We start from the raw sequence: 19,310 nt of genomic DNA on the forward strand, positions 1-19,310 counted from the left end.
AGCCAAGGGGAAGGTAGATGAATTACATACCCACAGTGTGAAAACCCTGGAAGGTCCATCTCCAGGCACTGATATGTCATTAAGTTAAATAAGCAAGTGAGAGAATCGAATGTATACAACAATCCCATTACCACACAGGAATTTGTAAATATGTAATAGAGACAAGCAGCTGGCAGCCTAATACACCAAGCTGTTGACAGTGATTATCTCAGGGAGCAGAGGATTTTAGAGAAGTCTTTCTATGTCATCAACTCCTTTTACTTTTTTTTTTTAAGATTTTATTTATTCATGAGATGGGGGGGGGGGGGTCAGAGACACAGGCAGAGGGAGAAGCAGGCTCCATGCAGGGAGCCCGACGTGGGACTCGATCCCTGGACTCCGGGATCATGCCCTGGGCCGAAAGCAGCGCTAAACTGCTGAGCCACCCAGGGATCCCCTCCTTTTACTCTTGTCATGTTTGAGCTTTGGTTATTTTGCAAAAGGTCTGTAACTAGAAAAAAAATGGTAATGCCATTTTCTTAAAAAGTAGATGACGGCCGCATCACAGGCAAAATGTGCACTCCTGAAGACCTCAAATAAAACTTAAAAACTAACATAAGCCAAGACTCATCCTGACAAGGAACAGGAGGAATTTCCACTATTAGTTAAAGTGGTGTCACTGCATATCAATAGCAGCAATAGTGTACAGTGGACATTAGCCCTTGGGGTTTAACATGATGGGTTTTTTAGAGAGAGACTTTATTAACTGATGTATTGTATATCACACTGCTTCAAATTTACATATTTCAAATGTGCATAAAATAATAAGCCCACATGTCCAGAGGGCATGAAGTACAGATGTGGCATTCCTCTGCCTGTGTGGAGTTATCCATCCAGGACAGTCATGCGGAAAGAGCAATGAAGTGAAAATGGAGTAATCTAGAGCTAGCTCTTCCTGATGATGAGGGAAAGCAAAGATCATTATTATTTTTTTAAGATTTTATTTATTTATTTGTCAGAGAAAGAGAGCACAAGCACGGAGAGCAGCAGGCTCCTCCCTGAGCAGGGAGCCTGATGCGGAACTCGATCCCAGGACTCTGGGATCGTTGCCTGAGCTGAAGGCAGATGTTTAACTGACTGAGCCATGCAGGCGTCCCAGAGATCATTCAAGTCAGCCCTCCTTTTACCTGTCTAGGAGGGTAACAGATGTATCCAGTCAGTGAGCTAAGGTTCTGCTGTGTTAATGACGTCTTACTGACTCGCAACATGCTGCTTTCCATGGAGATATTCAATCAGCAGGGAAGAGACAGGAGGGCTGAGTTGACTACTGAGGTCCTACCAGACTCGAGCTGGTCACAGGCCCTGCTGAGAACCCCAGGCACAGCAGTTATATCCTCATTGGTGGTTTTGTGGCAGGCATCTCTTTGAAAACCCGGAACCCTTCTTTGACTGCAAAATCCCATGCCAGGTTGGACATATATTCAGTCAGCTTTTCATTTTGTTTGGTGGCTGCCAAGCTTGCTTGCCCTAAGCAGAAGCAAAGAAAAACAGTGATTACTCCCAAACAACCCTTAGTAATAATGCTATTAACAGCTACTACCATTTGCTGAGCATTTGCCACGTACCCGGCACAGTGCTGAGTGTTCTGCTTGTATTATTAAAGCTCATTGAATTCCTGAAGCACAATGACGGTTTCATTCCCCACTTTACAGACAAGGATCTGCTCAAGCTTACAGCAGTGGCCTGGGAGCCAGGAGTCCAGCTCAGCTGGCTTGCTCCTTGCTCCTCATCTCTAAAGAAATTAAATTAAATCAGGAAGACCTCCAATCACTTCTGTTGTCACAGGTGGGTATAGAGAGCCCTGCACGACCCCCCACTGCCCCCACTACAAAACTGGTTAACAGTGTCACTGGGGACCAGATTAGCCCCTGGTCTCTGGACTCCGCTCTGCACAGATCAATGCCAGCACAAGCACCACATAACTCACTCCAATTTACATGCTCACTGTTTTTTCCTTTTTTTAAATACATGCATCAAGACATTTTTGAAAAGGATTTTTTTAATGTAAAAATTTTTAAAGGCTTATTTATTTCAGAGAGAGTGTGCACATGCATGTGTGCAAGGGGAGGGGGCAGGAAGCAGAGGGAGAGGAAGGTTAGGGAGGGGGAAACAGACTCCCCACTGAGCAGGGTGTGCACATGCGGATCCATCCCAGGACCCTGAGATCATGGCCTGAGCAGAAACCAACAATCGGACGCTTAACTGACTAAACCATCCAGGTGCCCCTTAATGTAAATTTATTAAAAATTGAGGTATAGTGTATATACACCTTCTTTATAAAAGTGTACAATTCTGGGCAGCCTGGGTGGCTCAGCGGTTTAGCACCACCTTCAGCCCAGGGCGTGATCCTGGAGACCCGGGATCGAGTCCCACGTCGGGCTCCCTGCATGGAGCCTGCTTCTCCTTCTGTGTCTCTGCCTCTCTTTCTCTTTCTCTCTGTGCCTCTCATGAATAAATAAAATATTTTTTTAAAAAGTGTACAATTCTGTGAGTTTAGTCAGGTAACCAGAACTATCATCAAGATTCAGAATATGTCCATCATCCCCAAATTTCCATGGTGTGTCCCTCTGTACTCAATCCTTTGCCCCAGCCCTTGGCAACACTAAACGATTTCTTTTTTGATCCTTTTCTGGATCTCTATTTCTACGGTTCGTCTTTCCTGCAACGTCACATAAATATATATGTCATAGAGTGGCGTTTTGTATTCTATGTATCACATTTGAGATCCAAGCATGAAGTGTGTATATTGTCTCCATATAGTGAGCTTCTCTACAGCCAGCTCTCCTAGGTTATTTTTAGCATTTCCATATTCTAAAGAGACTGTGTTTTCTTCATTCTCTTTGAATCAATAAATGGATCTTTGCAGAGGCCTATTTTTCTTCTGCCCCTGCAGGGGTCAGTTTCCCAAAAGAGCCATTTTCATGCAGCTTTGAGTTAAAGATATTATGCTATTCCTTACAAATTAGGAACCAAATCCATCTGCTATATAGCAGAGAATGCAGGCCACGGGACAAGTCTTTACTCAGCACCTTCTCGGTGCTGGGTGTGGAGCCACCCCCCTGTGAGGGGGGGTGCAGTCAGGAATGTGACAGTCCCCTTCCTGGAGTCACATGTACAGAGAGCGCAGATGAGCACCAGTGGGTTGTGCTTCCCTTCATTACTCAAACTGCATGGGCACATGGATGGGACGAACCTTCTGAAACCCACTGCTCTTCATAATGGCTTTTTCTTTTCCTTTTTTTTTTTTTAAGATTTTGTTTTTATTTATTCATGAGAGACACAGAGAGAGAGGCAGAGACATAGGCAGAGGGAGAAGTAGGCTCTGTGCAGGGAGCCTGATGTGGAACTTGATCCTGGACCGGGATCACACCCTGGGCTGAAGGGAGACGCTTAACCCCTGGGCCACCCAGGCGTCCCCAACTATCAATTTCTAACAGAGAGTACAAAGTGCTCTCTTAATTTTCTTCCTCTTAATTGGATATCCCTCTAAGAGTGCTGCTGTCTCTGTCTCTCGGAAAGTCACTGATGAGAGCTTGGGTTGACTGAAAGCTATCACTTCTGTGTATTTTCCCAAATGTCATCCCAGAGCAGACTGCGGCCTCTTAAGTTGTGGTCACAAGCACTTCTTCCTTTCTAGAGTATCAGCAGCCACCTACCAGAAACCCAAATGTCACCACCCACTTTCCAAATATAAATCAGCCCTTGGCTCTGGTGGCAGTTCTCCTTCTCCCCACCCAGGGGTGAATCAAAGTGTCCTGCAAAAGACACCATAGTGCCTTCTCCACACCCCACTTTCTAGGGCAGTACTAAGTGCCCCAACTCTTAACAGAAAAATGATTTTAACAGATGATTAGAGAAGACAAGCAGACAGATATCATATTCATGATCATAGAGTTGGGTTTTTGGTTTCCTCTTATATAACATCTTTATACTATTACTTCAAAATATGGATTTTGCTGTTTTGTTTCTTTTAAATAAAAATTTTATTTATTTATTTATTTATTTATTTATTTATTTATTTATTTATGAAAGAGAGAGAGAGAGAAAAAAAGTTCAAGCAGGGAGGAGGGGCAGAGGGAGAGAGAGAAGCAGGCTCCCCAAGGAGCAGGGAGCCCAATGTGGAGCTTGATCCCAGGATCCTGCAATCATGACCTGAGCCAAAGGCTGAGCCACCCAGGTGCCCCTGATTTTGCTGTTTTTATGTGATAAAACGTAGCCACTTGGCTCAGAGTGTCTGGCTGGCTTCCTGGGTGGGAGGGGAAGGAGCACCGTTCGGATCAGAGGAATAAAATTCCATAAGGACAGAACATCTGTATTCCTGTGTGCTGGCAAACACGTGGAGTATTTCACCTTGGAGCGAAGAGAAGCATGGAGCTGCCCCAGTGGCACACAGGATCTTGGAAACTGTCAAGTGGTTTCTTGATAAGCCAGTTAGGACAATCCAATGGGGTTTATGGGTGTAGAGATTCTACAATGGTAATTCAAAATCCACTCAGCCTATCCCTGGGCATGCAAGTAGAATCCAATGAGAACACATTTTCCAAGAGAAAATGCCTACAGGCAGTCAGGCCTGTTTGACACCTGATGGACCCCACAGTCCTTCTGCTCAATTAAGTATTTCTGGTTAGCTTTCATTGCAAAACCCTAACACAAATTGGGAAATGATGGTTAGAGCTAATGCTGTCTGGAGGGGAAAATATGATTTCTAAGAATTCCTGCTTATTGAGACCTCTATTTCCAGATCAGGGAGGGTTAAACTTTGGATGCTGATTTTTCTCTGGACACTGTTTTGCTCATGACTTTGGATTGCTAGTACCAGCCGGCACAGTACCTGGCTTAGTAGAAGTTCAGATACCTGTGAATGAATGATCAATTCCCCTACTATAACTGCCTTTCTCTCTTTTTTTTTTAAATTTTTATTTATTTATGATAGAGAGAGAGAGAGAGAGAGAGAGAGAGAGAGAGAGGCAGAGACACAGGCAGAGGGAGAAGCAGGCTCCATGCACCGGGAGCCCGACATGGGATTCGATCCGGGGTCTCCAGGATCACGCCCTGGGCCAAAGGCAGGCGCTAAACCGCTGCGCCACCCAGGGATCCCTATAACTGCCTTTCTCATGAGAATGTGGGAACCTGGTTGAGGTTAACATGCTGCCACCAAGTTTGGGGTGTCGACGCCCTCAAAGCTAAGACGTTCCTCTAGTATTAGCAAACCCACTGCTGGGTTTCTTTCTACTCATGTTTTAATTTTTCATTTTGGAAAATTTCAAAGATATACACAAATAGAGCAAAGAGTATAATGAACCTACAAGTCTATCACTCGGCTTCAACAATCATCAAAGCATGGTCAATCTTGTTTCATTCTCTGTGATCCCCACCCTCACTACCCTGGGTTTTTCTGAAGTAAATTATAAACATGAGATCATTCCATCTATAAATACTTCATTTACGTCTCAAAACAAAGACTTAAAAACACACAATACCATCATCACACTTAAAAAAAGTTAACTGTGCTTCCTTAATATCATGATATGTCCAGACTGTCCAGTGAGAATTCAAATTTCACTGTCATAAAAAATTTTTTTAGAATTTATTTTTTCAAATGGGGATCTAAGTAAGATCCAAACACTGTAAAGTCTGATGTTTCTTCTAAGTCCCTTTTTTAAGATTTTATTTATTTATTTTACAGAGAGAGAGAGAGAGAGAGAGAGGGGGAGAGAGGGAGAAGAGTGCGCATGTGCCAGAACGGAGGAGGGAGGAGCAGAGGGAGAGGGAGAGAGAGAATCTCTAGCAGACTCCCCACTGAGTGTGGAGCCCTGTGCAGTACTCCATCTCATAACCCTGATCTGAGATCATGACCTGAGCTGAAACCTAGAGCTGAATGCTGGATATTCAACTGACTGAACCACCCAGGTGGTGCCCCTTAAGTCCCTTTTGTTTTTGTTGTTTTTTAAAAGATTTTATTTATTTATTCATGAGAGATACACAGAGAGAGGCAGAAACATAGGCAGAGGGAGAAGCAGATTCCCCACAGGGAGCCTGATGTGGGACTCGATCCCTGAACTGGGATAACGGCCTGAGCCAAAGGCAGACGCTCAACGGCTGAGCCACCCAGGCATCCCCTTAAGTCCCTTTTTTTTTTTTTTTTAAGATTTTATTTGTTCATAAAGAGAGAGAGAGAGAGAGAGGCAGAGACACAGGCAGAGGGAGAAGCAGGCTCCATGCAGGGAGCCCGATGTGGGACTCGATCCCGGGTCTCCAGGATCACACCCTGGACTGAAGGTGGTGTTTAACCGCTGAGCAACCTGGGCTGCCCCACTTAAGTCCCTTTTGATCTGCAGGTTCCTTTTCCATTTTTTTTTCTCCCCCCCTCCCCCAGCAATAATTTGTTGAAGAAACTGAAGTGTCCCAGAATCTGGACTTTGAGTGGCTGTGCCTCAGGCGTGCTGTTTAAATGCTCCTCTGAACCCTCTGTTTCCTTTAGGCTGGTAGTTAGCACTACAGATTTTGTCAGATCCAGGTCTGACTTTTAGGGGAAGCAGCAGGAGGTATGTATTGTCTGGCTGTCTCTCTCTTGCTGATGTCAGCACCACTGAGGCTTATTTTCCAGATCTATTCATATATTAGGGGTGGAAAAGTGGTGATATGTGAATTCTGTCATTCTGTCCAGAATGCTTCCCAGAGAAAAACTTTCCCTCACCAGTTACTTGGTTAGCCTCACCTATAATTTGTATACTTTTTTCCCCTTTTATAAATTTTTATTTTTTTAAAAAAGATTTTATTTATTCATTTGAGATAGAGAGCAAGCCAGAGAGAGAAAGCATGGGCATGGGAAGGGTGAAGGGAGAGAAAGAAGCAGACTCCTCGCCCAGCAGGGAGCCCAATGCAGGGCTCAACCCCAGGACCCAGGAACCATGACCTGAGGCAAAGGCAGATGCTTTACCAGCTGAGCCACCCAGGCGCCCCTATTTATCAACCTTTAGAATACTGGCTTGCTTCCCTGGTGCCCTCCAAACCCACCAGTGAGGTTTTGACTCTGTTTCAGTGCTGCTCTTTACTCCTGGATGTAAACATACTTGATGGCTTCCCATCCATTTCAGCCTCATCCTTACTGGTGCTTAGTGTATCCCGCCAATAGCAAGTGGGCACCTATTCAGGTTGGCTCTTGAGTCCTTTAGATATGACTCTACAGTCTTCCACAGCTCCCTTGCTTGCTGGTACGACAAACTGTTCCGGGTTCATCTGTAGATGTCCTGTCCTAGACCTGAGCAGAGCCACTTCTCTAAGAAGTCTCAGTTCCTCTGGGTGGAAGTGGAATTTAGAGATTATGACATGGGGAAAACAGGGAGTACATAATGCTACTAATGACATGGGGAAAACAGGGAGTACATAATGCTACTGGGTTAGCCATCATTTCTAGGACTTTCCCACAGGATCTATCTACTTTCTTTCTATCCGTCTTCCTTTCCACATAGGGAGCAAACTGTAATCTGCCTTTCTATCTTCTTGACTAATTTAGGATATAGATGATTTCATTTGCTCTCCCATTAGATTTAGAATTAAAACTAGTATGATTATGCCATACCCTCATATATATATGTAAACACTCTGTATATAGGTGATACATTTATTTACATATCCGCGTCCAACTCAACCATCAGTACTCAGTAGCAACACTTAACTTTTCTTCTCGGAAATAAGATACAATGTGGAACCAACTCCCAGCTAGTTCAATAAAGCATTTTCCCACGTATATAAAACCACCATCTAAGAAGACACATAATCTTTTTTCTCCTTCAGCAATCATCTTGCTGGGCAATTTGGCAACATCTACAAAAATTTAAAATGTACATACTTTTAATTTAGCAATTCTAATTCTGGGAATTTATTTTTCAGGTATATTCACAAGTATGTGAAAAAGGAAGTTCACCAACCACTCTTTGTGATTGCAAAGATGTGCGAACAATCCAAAAATATGTCAATAGGAGAACAGGTAAAATAAATTACGCTATATCCATAGAATGGAATATACCATAGAAATAAAAAAGAGGGGATCCCTGGGTGGCTCAGCATTTTGGCGCCTGCCTTTGGCGCAGGGCGTGATCCTAGAGTCCCAGGATCGAGTAGTGCATCGGGCTCCCGGCATGGAGCCTGCTTCTCCCTCTGCCTGTGTCTCTGCCTCTCTCTCTCTCTCTCTGTGTGTGTGTCTATCATAAATAAATAAATCTTAAAAAAAAAAAGAAAAAAAGAATGCTTTCTATCTATATATACTCATATGGAAAGGTCTCTGTGAAATATTATTAAGTAGGAAAAAAAGCAAGGAATGTATCTTATGTTGTTGTAAAGTATATTTATGATAATCATATACATATATATATACTATACACACATATCCTACATATATACACACAGAAATATTTAATAGGAATTCTAAGCATAAAAAATTTAAAACTCAAGGTACTAAAAATGCATGTAGGCTGATCATATTTTTATAAAACTCAGAGGGGGTGCCTGGGTGACTCAGATGGTGACATGTCTGCCTTCAGCTTGGGTCATGATCTCAGGGTCCTGGGATAGAGCCCCACTTCGGGCTTCCTGCTCAGCAGGGAGTCTGCTTCTCCCTCTCTCTCTGCCATTCCTCCTGCTTATGCTCAAATAAATTTAAAAATCTTAAAAAAAAAAACTTAGAGGAAAAGAGAGGAGTTAGATATATAGAAAAAATTGGGGGGCCCATGAAACTTTTAAGGGTAATATTTATCTTTGAGAAGTGATACTGAGAAGAAAGGAAAATAATTTTGTATTCTTCATTATGATTGAATTCTTATTATGTAGGTTTTTACTTTAATGTTTTTTGTATGTTATATTTAAAAGTTTAGGGCGCATGGGTGGCTGAGTCAATTGAGCATCCGACTTGTGATTTAGGCTCAAGTCATGATCTCATGGATCATGAGATCGAGCCCCAAGTGGGGGGGGGGGTCTGTGCTCAGCAGGGAGTCTGCTTGAGATTCTCTCCCTCTGCCCCTCCCTCTGCTTGGACATGCTCTCTCTCTCTCTAATAAATAAAAAATAAATCTTTAAAAAGTAATTTTTAAAATTTTAAATATTTTAAAGAATACATTATTGTGTGCTATTAATGACAGATGGTTGAATTAACTGACTCTTGTAGAATTTGGCTACACTGGTGCCCCCCCCCCCCGAAGCCTCTGTGGCCATGGATGGGTTTCTAGGGGGAGAAGCTGAGTGGTTGTGACTCAGATCCTCAGGCAGCATTACCTGTGAGCGAGTGCTTATAGATTCCTTGCACAACTGCGGCCATGCGAAAAAAGGAGAAAGCCATGTAGAAGTTCCAGTTCTCAGGGGGAGGGATCTCTGAGTGAAGACAGTACATCCTCAAATACTCCTCTGCAGTAGGGATTCCCAGCTGAGTGAAATCACAGTCACTCAAACCTGAGGAGACAGACAGAGCCATTTCTGAGCAGTCAGTGATTTCTGCTCCCCTGTGGGTGCAGGCTTCTAAATTATGAAAATCACCTCCTCCCTTGGTAGTGAGTTCACAGCTAGTTTACAGGGTCAGCTCCTTGTTTCAGCAACTCTTCTGCCCTCACAAGGCTGGGATCCCAGCATGAAGCTAGTCACAAATCCCTGAAACATTTTAGACTAAATTGGCAGTAAAGGAAGGAATAAAAGGCCTCCACCTCCATCTGGATCACAGTTCAGGGTGGAAGCATATTATTTTCCATCAACCATTTGATAAAAAGCAGTATTAAAAGAAAAGTCCTGATCCTGGAGCACCTGGGTGGCATCCGACTCTTGATCTCAGCTCAGGTCTTGATCTCAGGGTTGTGAGCTTAAGACCCACATTGGGCTCCACATAGGGTGTGGACCCTACTTTAAAAAACAAAAAGGTCCTGCCATATTATGAAAAAAAATAATTACAACAGATAACATTTTTTACTGATTTGTTTCATTTGTAACCTTTTCATGGCTAGAAGCATGTAATACATTTTGTTCTTAGGGCTTTGTCCTGGAGTATACCTGTCCAGGAGTATGCTATTCCTTATAGCATTGGTAAAGTTATTCCTACAAAGATGTCCACAGCCTTTTTTTGTGAGGTTGGGAGGAGGTAATATAAAAGAAATCAGAAACAAATTAAATATCCTAATAGGAATCAAATGTCTTGATTAAGTTAATTCTATTCCATAAAATCCTATTCCATCGTTAAAAATGATGCTGTAGAAGAAATACTTAATGGCATGAAAACATGTCCCAAATATATAATTAAGTGAGAAAAAGCTGGCCATAAAACTATAGAATAGCTTTCATTTAATCCAACATATGTACGCACACAAAAAGATGAAAATATTGGCAGTGGTCATCTCTGGGACTAGCGATGACTTTAACTTTTCCCTTCTATTATCTGTTGGCTCCAACATCTTTAAATAAACTTGTATTTTTCATTTAGAAAATTAAATAGAAATTAGTTTTGCAAAAACAGAAGAGGGTTCTATGCACACATCCTTCTCAGTTAAAATACCCCCTCCACCCATTTCCCCTCACTGACAGGAATGCATCCCACGTGCATTTTCCACCAAAACCACCAGACTCTCAATTTCTCGCATCCATGCTGGCACAGCTACTCTGGTGCTGCAGATGCTCAGAGAATGGAGCTGCCTCCTTCCCCGTTCCTTCCCCCAAAGCAGGTCCTACCTCGCAGCAGGGAACTGGGAGAACTGGATGGCAGGTAATGAGCCAGGCAGCTGCAGGCCACATCCACAAGGGGGTCGCCTACGGTGGAGGACTCCCAGTCGAGGACAGCAAGCACCTCGGCCTTTTCTGGATGGAACACTAGGTTGTCCAGCCTGAATAAACCACAGAAGGAATGGAGAGACAGCTCTGCGGAAACTGAGCATTGGGGTGTATTCTGTGCCAGGTGTCTTCCATTTGCCCCTCCAAATGCACTCCCCACCCTCTTTGCCCCTCAGTCCCCTTGTCTACGAGCTCCTTGCCCTCTGGCTCAGGTGGACTCAGCCAGTGAGGACACCAGCAGGAGACAGGAAGGAGCAGACACATAAGGGACACTGGGGTCCTTTCCCACAGCCCACAGCTTTGGTCAGGCAGCCCTCTCCACATAGCAATCCTCTGGGTTCTGGTAGCTCCTTCTCCACTGTGATGGCTTTCAAATACGGCTGCAAATTCTTTGACACTTAAGAGTCTACTTCTTTGGCTTCTAACAAATATAATGCAAGTAGAAGTGATGCTAAAGGACTCCAGAGCCTAGCTCACAAAGGGTGATGAGCTCCCAAACAGTCCTCTCTTGGAACACACACCTTTGCGGCCCTAAGCCCCCAGGTAAGATGTCCGGCCACCCAGATGCAACTCCACTGGAGAGACCATGTGAGAACCACAGAGACAGAGACATAGAGAGACGCAGGGAGCCCAGCTCTTCTGTCTTCATGCCAGGCATGTGAGTGACCCTTCAGGATATTCCAGCCCCCAAATGAAACCAGCTATCCTGTCCTCAGACTGCCGATTTGTGAGTGAAACAACTGTCATTGTTTCTAGCCATGCAGTTTTGGAGAAGATTTTTATGCAGTCATCATAACCAGAGCACACATGTGAGCGCCATGCTCAGCTCTTTTCTTTTCTTTTCTTTTTTTCTTTTCTTTTTTCTTTCTTTTCTTTTCTTTTCTTTCATTTTTTTTAAAATATTTTACTGGGGGATCCCTGGGTGGGTTTGGCCCCTGCCTTTGGCCCAGGGCATGATCCTGGGGTCCCAGGATCAAGTCCCACATTGGGCTCCCTGCATTGAGCCTGCTTCTGCCTCTGCCTGTTTCTCTGCCCCCCCCCACCGCCATACATGAATAAATAAGTAAAATCTTTTTTTTTTTGAAGATTGACAGAGAGAGAGACAGAGAGACAGCACAAGCAGGAGGAGGCACAGATGGAGAGGGAGAAGCAGACTCCCTGATGAGCAGGGAGCCCTATGTGGGTCTTGATCCCAGGACCCTAAGATCATGACCGGAACTGAAGGTAGACGCTTAACCCACTGAGCCACCCAGGCACTCCTACATGTGTACTCTCAAACCTGGGGCAGTAATAACTCCCACTGTTGCACAGGAGAACAAAAAGCTATCTGGCCCCAAATGTCAACAGGCCAAGGTGAAGAAACCCTGCCTTAAAAGGCCACACACAAGCAGATCCTCCATAAAGGGAATAATTCTCAACTGTAAATCAGGCTCAGACCAGCTGCTTAATTTTCCCTTTGAGTGCCCTGCCCATCATTTTTCACATCTAGATATTCACCCCTCCTCACAATGGTGCCTACCTGAAGTCCCCATGCACCACTGTCATTTTCTGTTGCCTTGGAAGATGGCATGGCAGCCATTGGATGAGCCTCTCCATGGCCGGGATGATGCGGGTTTCTGAGGCTCGATACTGTTTAATCCAGGTTTGCACCTGATGTGAAATATAGTCCCCTGAGGAAAGAGAATTAGAACATGGTATGCCACTCTAACATCCTCCAAAAGTTCCAAAAAGTAACCAAAAACAGTAAAAGCCCTAGTAATGCTCTGTGGTATCATCTTCTGATGACTTATGAGTTTCTCACACAATGCTCCTGCTGCTGTGGCTGGATCATCGTGATGTGGGTATTGTTCCCAGCCACGTGGCCTGCAACCCTGATCCCTGGCCCTCTCAGACATCTGATGAGCTTCCTAACTGCCCTTAAGAAATCCCTTTTTGGCTAAATAACAGTAGTTGGCTAAGAGCATGGACTCTGGGGCAGGCTGCCTGGGTGTGATTCCCAGCTCCGCCATGCTCTCTTTGTGATCTCAGACAAGTGACTTAACCTCACTGTACCTTGGTTTTTCTTCATCAGTGAGATGCTCCTCAGAGAGTTGTTGGGAAGATAAAATATGTAAATCTCCTGGAAATGTTCCTGGAGTGTAGAAAATACTCATGCATATTTGCTATTATTTGGTTGTTTGCTAAGAAACCCAAGACATACTACCATAGAGGAACTTATAAGTTATATCTGGGATCAGACACTGGAAGTAGTTCTGGAGTTAGCTCAACTCATAGTCAAGGCCTTCAACTGATTTAAGCCTCTCTGAGCCTCCCTTGCTTCTTCTGTATGAACATATTGACACCTAAATTCCACAGGACTAAATCCATACATAACATGCCAAATACTGAGCTGCACAGAAGGCTGCTCAATGAATGGTGGCCATTATTATTGTCCTGATTATTGTCAACTGGCAATTATTGTCACTGTTAATATAATTAACAAACGTGTCAGGTCCATGGCTCTAGTGAGGCCCTCATGCCTTATCTGAGAGAAGAATGGTCCCCAGAGGCTGAAGGGTTTGAAGACAAGAAGAAAGAGATCAAGCTCTTTCTGCAGAGTCCACTGCACAGCTGGAGCATCCAGATACCTGCCCATTGGAAGATCTAGTTGAGCCATGAGAAGCAGAGATTAAAGTTCATAGGAATTTAATCCAAAACAAATCAAACCTTTAGAAGTAATTTCTAGGGCAGCCTGGGGGGCTCAGCGGTTTAGCTTTGGCCTTTGGCCCAGGGCGTGATCCTGGAGACCCGGGATCAAGTCCCATGTCAGGCTCCCTGCATGGAGCCTGCTTCTCCCTCCCTGTGTCTCTGCCTCTCTCTCTCTCTCTCTCTCTCTCTCTCTCTCTCTCTGTGTGTGTGTCTCTCATGAATAAATAAATAAAATGTTGTGTTTTTTTTTTTAAAAGAAGTAACTTCTAGTTTTCAGAACTACAGGAAATAGAAGACGGAAGTAAATGAAACCATAAGGGAATAATCAAGACGAATATATAAGACGACTGACTTAGTCTGTTAAAAAACTCATTGAAAAAAAAAAAAACAGGTGTGTGGGGGGATGTTCTAGACTCCTTGATCAGATCCCGATTTAAGGGGGAAAAAAATTCATGTATAAAAGATAAAAGGGGAGGGGCACCTGGGTGGCTCAGTCGGTTAAGCATCTGACTCTTGGTTTTGTCTCAGGTCATGATCTCAGGATTCTGAGATCAAACCTCATATCTGGCTCCACACTCAGCATGGAGCCTCCTGGAGATTCTCTCCCTCTGCCCATCCCCCCTAATCTTTCTCACTCTTTTCTCTCTAAAATAAATATTTAAGAAAAAATATATAAGGGGATAATTGATTAAATTTATCTGAATATGGCTGGGTTTTATTTTACTTTATTTATTTATTTATTTATTTATTTATTTATTTATTTATTTATTTATTTTTAAAGATTTAATTTATTTATTCATGAGAGGCACAGAGAGAGAGAGAGGCACAGACACAGGCAGAGGGAGGAGCAGGCTCCATGCAGGGAGCCTGACGTGGAACTCGATCCTGGGTCCCCAGGACCACGCCCTGGGCTGAAGGCAGCGCTAAACTGCTGAGCCACCCAGGCTGCCCTGGACTGGGTTTTAGAGATTCAGGGAAAATTGTAAATTTTTGTGGATGTGATAATGGTATTGGGGAATGTCCTTATTTTTAGGAAATTCATACTGTAGTACTTAAGAGTCAAGTGTTAGGGCCTCTACAACTTGTTTATATATATATATATATATATATATATATATATATATATATATATATATATATGAGAGAGAGAGAAGCGTGAGAGAGAGACAGAGACAGAGATAAACAGAGTGAGAGGGAGAGAGAAAAGGGAATATGGCAAAAGTTAAGCATTGTTAAAATTAGTAGTGGGCATATATAGTTATTCATTGCATTATTTCACATTTCTGTAAGTTTGAAAATTATCCTAAGAAGTCAAATACAAAAACCACAATTGCTGAGCTGGGGCACCTGGGTGGCTCAGTTGGTTTTAAGCATTGGACTTTCAGTTTTGACTCAGGTTGTGATCTGAGTCATGGGATCGAGCCAAGCCTCAAGATCTATACTCAGTGGGGAGTCTGCTTGAGGATTCTCTCCCACTCTTTCTGCCGATCCCCTGTCTCACAACACTCTATCAAAATAAATAAATCTTTTTTAAAAAACAAATAAAAAACCCCACAGGAGCTGAATCTTTGTGAAAGAGCCTTTCAGGAAAATCTCTTACATGGATTTGGGACCTCCCACCACCCCAAACACACCAACCAGCGCTGTACACATTCCCTTCTCATGGGAAACAGTTGCAGCTGCCCCTGTTTCTGTCTCTGTTGGCCACTGGTCTCTATCAGGCCTGCCAAGGCATGGAAACATCCTTCCTCAAGGAGACTGCCCCTCTGGGATAAGAAAAGAAGATTATGTGCTCCCTGCAGGTCAGAAAGGTAGAAAGTTTCTTTGTGGTAATTGGACTGTAACTAAAGGATCTTTGTCAAAAGTGTCTCTTAGTTAGAAATAATGTTTGTGTGCAATCTCTCTTTTTTTAAACAAATTTAAATATGTATTCTTGAAATAGATAATATATTCACATGGCTTGTAATAAAGTGACAAAAGGGCATACAGTAGTCTTTCTCCCACCCCTCTGCGACAGCCACTCAGCTCTTTTTCCCCAAAGGCAACTCATGTGACCAGTTTCTTAGGTACCTTTTTGGAGATACTCACTTGTGCAAGCAAATATTTAAATACATTTAAATACGTAAATATATTTAAATATGCTACCCTTCGAGCAAATGGTAGTATCTGTTTATAGTTAATGCCCTGCCCAGCAGCTGGATTTCTGACATAACCAGAGAAACTGCAGGTTTCTTGAAAAGGAAGGTATGATGCTGGATCAGTGATCAGTGAATCTGAAGCATGATGAAACTGCTTTATGCTATCAGGCTTAAAATATAGCCAATAGCTGGGGCTGGTCCCCCTTGGGTCACATGGGGACAAATGCAATCACATCAGATTTCTGCTTTGCCTCTTTGTGCTAAGAGGTCAGTGGAAAGAGCATCAAGACTATCCACTTAAAAAATAAAAAGCAAAGGATCCACTCAGACAACACATGGAAGAGACTTCCATAAGCTGTTCTCTTTCCAGGGCAGGAAGTCACACTGCCCATCACTTACTTTGCCTGAGCCTTTATCTTCATTCCTAGCACTGGGATAGGTACCACCTCATTTGCTTTTCCTGTCAATTGTGTGACGGAGGCAGTGCAGGACTTGTTTGTTTTCTTTTGTTTTTTTGTTTTGTTTTGTTTTAAACCAAACCTTTACCATTGAGAAAACTCTGACAAAGTGAGGTGACTTGCCCAAGGTCCTTGACAAATTAGCATCCAGCTTCTGCTCCAATGCTCTTGTCATCTTGAAATAATTGATCAATATGGACAACATGTGCTGTCTTTGCCTTTTGGCCCTTTTACTGGTGACTAGGACTGCCAGATAAAATACAGGACACCCAGTTAAATATAAATTTCAGATAAAAACAAATGAATTTTTATTTCCAAATGAGGTGGAGGGGAACCCACACTGAGTTGGTATTTCTAGTCAACAGGCTAGAATGGCAGTGGTGGGGGGTGGTATGGATCTAGCTGTACCTGGAAGGGACAGGGAAAACCCTCTCAATTTAAGCTGGGAAGTCAGCAAGCTTTCTCTGTTGTAGCAAAGTGTTTCAAACTGATTGGCTGTGGGGACTCAGCTCACATGTGCCTATGGAGATATGGAACTTTAGGTGACTTGGCAGAAATGGCAGGAATTGACGTACATAGGACATACTACAACCTCTGATGTGGTCCTACAGAAAACACGTTTTGGTTAAAAGCAGACAAAGAAAATACAGCTTAGCTCTCTCAGCTTCTAGTTGACTATAGCCAAGAATACATCTTGGTCAACTGTCAAATACTCACAAACTTTTCAGGGCAGAAAAAGTGAAATTCTTTGGCTCTATGCTAAAGTTTGTGCATGGAGACAATGGTAATGGTGGTTTTAAAATTGTGTATCTGTCAAATTTATAGAATGCTACACTCTAATACACCTGACTTCAAAAGAAACAAACAAACTGACAATGAAAAGAGGATGAAGAACAAATGGAACTCTCAGACATTAAGAAACAAGCAGAACAAGTTCTATAAAAAAAACACCTTGGCATAATGGCATTTTAGAAGTCAATACCTATTGAAAAGAATACTTAGGGAAAAGAGTAAAAAACAGAAGTATCTGAAAGTACCAAAAAAATAAAGATTGAAATGGTCCAGCAAGATCAAAATCGCAGGGAAGAGTGATTCTGTAGTCCATGAAGGGATGTATTCAAGGATATATCTAGGTAAGTGACACCTCCATTAAAATGAAACTGAGGGACGTCTGGGTGGCTCAGCAGTTGTGTGTCTGCCTTTCGTTCCAGGAGTGATCCCAAAGTCCAGGATCGAGTCCCGCATGGGGCTCCCTGCATGGAGCCTGCTTCTCCCTCTACCTGTGTCTCTGCCTTCTCTCTGTGTCTCTCATGAATAAATAAATAAAATCTTTAAATAAATGAATGAATGGGACACCTGGGTGGCTCAGTGGTTGAGTGTCTGCCTTCAGCCCGGGGTGTAATACCAGAGTCCCAGGATTGAGTCCTGCATCCGGCTCCCTGCGTGGAGCCTGCTTCTCCCTCTGTCGCTCATGAATAAATAAAATATTTTTTAAAATAAAAATTTTAAAAAATGAATGAATGAATGAAACTCAATCTCCAAGAAGGGTCCTAAGAAGCTCACCTCACACTTACCAAACAGTAGGTGCATTAACACCCTGACATCATGCCAGTCCTGAAAACAGGGACACCAATGAAGGACCCATCCGGACAAAAGACAAATGGCCTCGTGCTCACCGTGTTTCCCGTAGTCTTGTAGGCCTACAGCCTTGAGGTCCACACTGTGAATTTTGCACAAGACTCTGTTCATGGCAGTGTATATGGCCTGCCTCTGGCTGAGCTCCAAACCTGGCAGAGAGGGGTCTCTGTAGATGAGGCCTGGGCAGTATTCCATCAGATAGAAAGGAATGCCGATGACCCTGGGAGGGACACGGACAGGGCGTTTCACTAGCCTAGCTCATAATATGGCAGTTGTTAGTCATGGCATTGCTCTTTTTTTTTTTTTTACGATTATTGATTTTAGAGAGAGAGAGTACACAAGAGAGAAGGGGGAAGAGCAGAGGAAGAGGGAGAAAGAATCTTCAAGCTACACTGAGTATAGAGCCCAATGTGGGGCTCGATTCCAGGACCCTGAGATCATGACCTGAGCCGAAAAGAGCAGCTCAGAGCCACCAGGCACGGCTGCATTGCTCTTTTTGACGTCCTATGTGTTTGCTCCAAATGCTGGCGAAGGAATTCAGACCTAGAGTACTAGACATTTCCTTTCCTTTAGACATAAGCACAGAGGGTTAGAAGTACCCCATCCCCAAACCAAATCACACACACAGCCCTGTCTGTACTTTTTTGCCAGCATGCCTCTCTTCTGTTTGGTCCACTCAATGAAGCTACAGGAATGCAGTTTAAGTGTGATACTGTAGGCGCACCTAGATGGCTCAGTTGGTTAAGTGTCTGCCTTCAGGGCAGCCCTGGTGGCACAGCGGTTTAGCACCACCTGCAGCCCGGGGTGTGATCCTGGAAACCGGGGCTAGAGTCCCACGTCAGGCTTCCTGCATGGAGCCTGCTTCTCCCTCTGCCTGTGTCTCTGCCTCTCTCTAGCTCTCTCTGACTAAATAAATAAATAAATAAATAAATCTTTTTAAAAAAAAAGTGTCTGCCTTCAGCTCAGGTCCTGATCTCAGAATTCTGGGATCAAGCCTGGAGTTGGGCTGTGCACTCAGCGGGAGTGTTTCTCCATCTCCCTCTGCCCCTCCCACTTCTCGTGCCCACTTTCTCTATCCCAAATAAATACATTTAAATAAAAACTATGGTAAGTTTTTACTAGGAGAACAGCATGTTGACAGGGAGGCTTTGAATCCATACAGAACCAGGTTTAAATCCCACCTCTGCCATTTCCTAGTAGTGTGATGGTGAGAGATTTATTAAATCCCCCTGGGCTTTGTTGCTTTAATCTGTAAAACTTCAAAGGGCTGTTTTAAGAATTAGGGAAGCAGGGGCACCCTGGGTGGCTCAGCAGTTTAGCGCCACCTTCAGCCCAGGGCCTGACCCTGGGGACCCAGAATCAAGTCCCATGTCGGGCTCCTTGCATGGAGCCTGCTTCTCCCCCTGCTTGTGTCTCTGCTTCTCTCTCTCTCTCTCTCTCTCTCTCTCATGAATAAATAAATAAAATCTTAAAAAAAAAAAAGTAATTAGGGAAGCAAATAGGGCAGCCTGGGTGGCTCAGCGGTTTAGCACCACCTTCAGCCCAG

The 19,310-nt window shown here is 43.6% G+C and overlaps 1 protein-coding gene across 2 annotated transcripts in view; it reads right to left on the reverse strand.

Moving 5' to 3' along the window:
• Nucleotides 1-454: 454 nt before the first annotated feature.
• The window catches only part of ACAD10 (acyl-CoA dehydrogenase family member 10), a 42,370-nt gene continuing 23,514 nt past the window's right edge, over nt 455-19,310 (reverse strand). For both annotated transcript variants that reach the window (XM_055322220.1, XM_055322219.1), the window contains exons 9-13: nt 17,803-17,984; nt 12,362-12,512; nt 10,744-10,895; nt 9,310-9,483; nt 455-1,506 (exon numbers count right to left, since the gene is read on the reverse strand). In XM_055322220.1, the coding sequence (XP_055178195.1) occupies nt 1,367-1,506; nt 9,310-9,483; nt 10,744-10,895; nt 12,362-12,512; nt 17,803-17,984 (799 nt within the window). In that variant the 3' untranslated portion in view covers nt 455-1,366. The remainder of the gene's footprint in view (nt 1,507-9,309; nt 9,484-10,743; nt 10,896-12,361; nt 12,513-17,802; nt 17,985-19,310) is intronic.

The sequence above is a fragment of the Nyctereutes procyonoides genome, unplaced genomic scaffold (genome assembly GCF_905146905.1).
Source record: "Nyctereutes procyonoides isolate TBG_1078 unplaced genomic scaffold, NYPRO_anot_genome, whole genome shotgun sequence".
In the NCBI taxonomy this organism is placed as follows: Eukaryota; Metazoa; Chordata; class Mammalia; order Carnivora; family Canidae; genus Nyctereutes; species Nyctereutes procyonoides.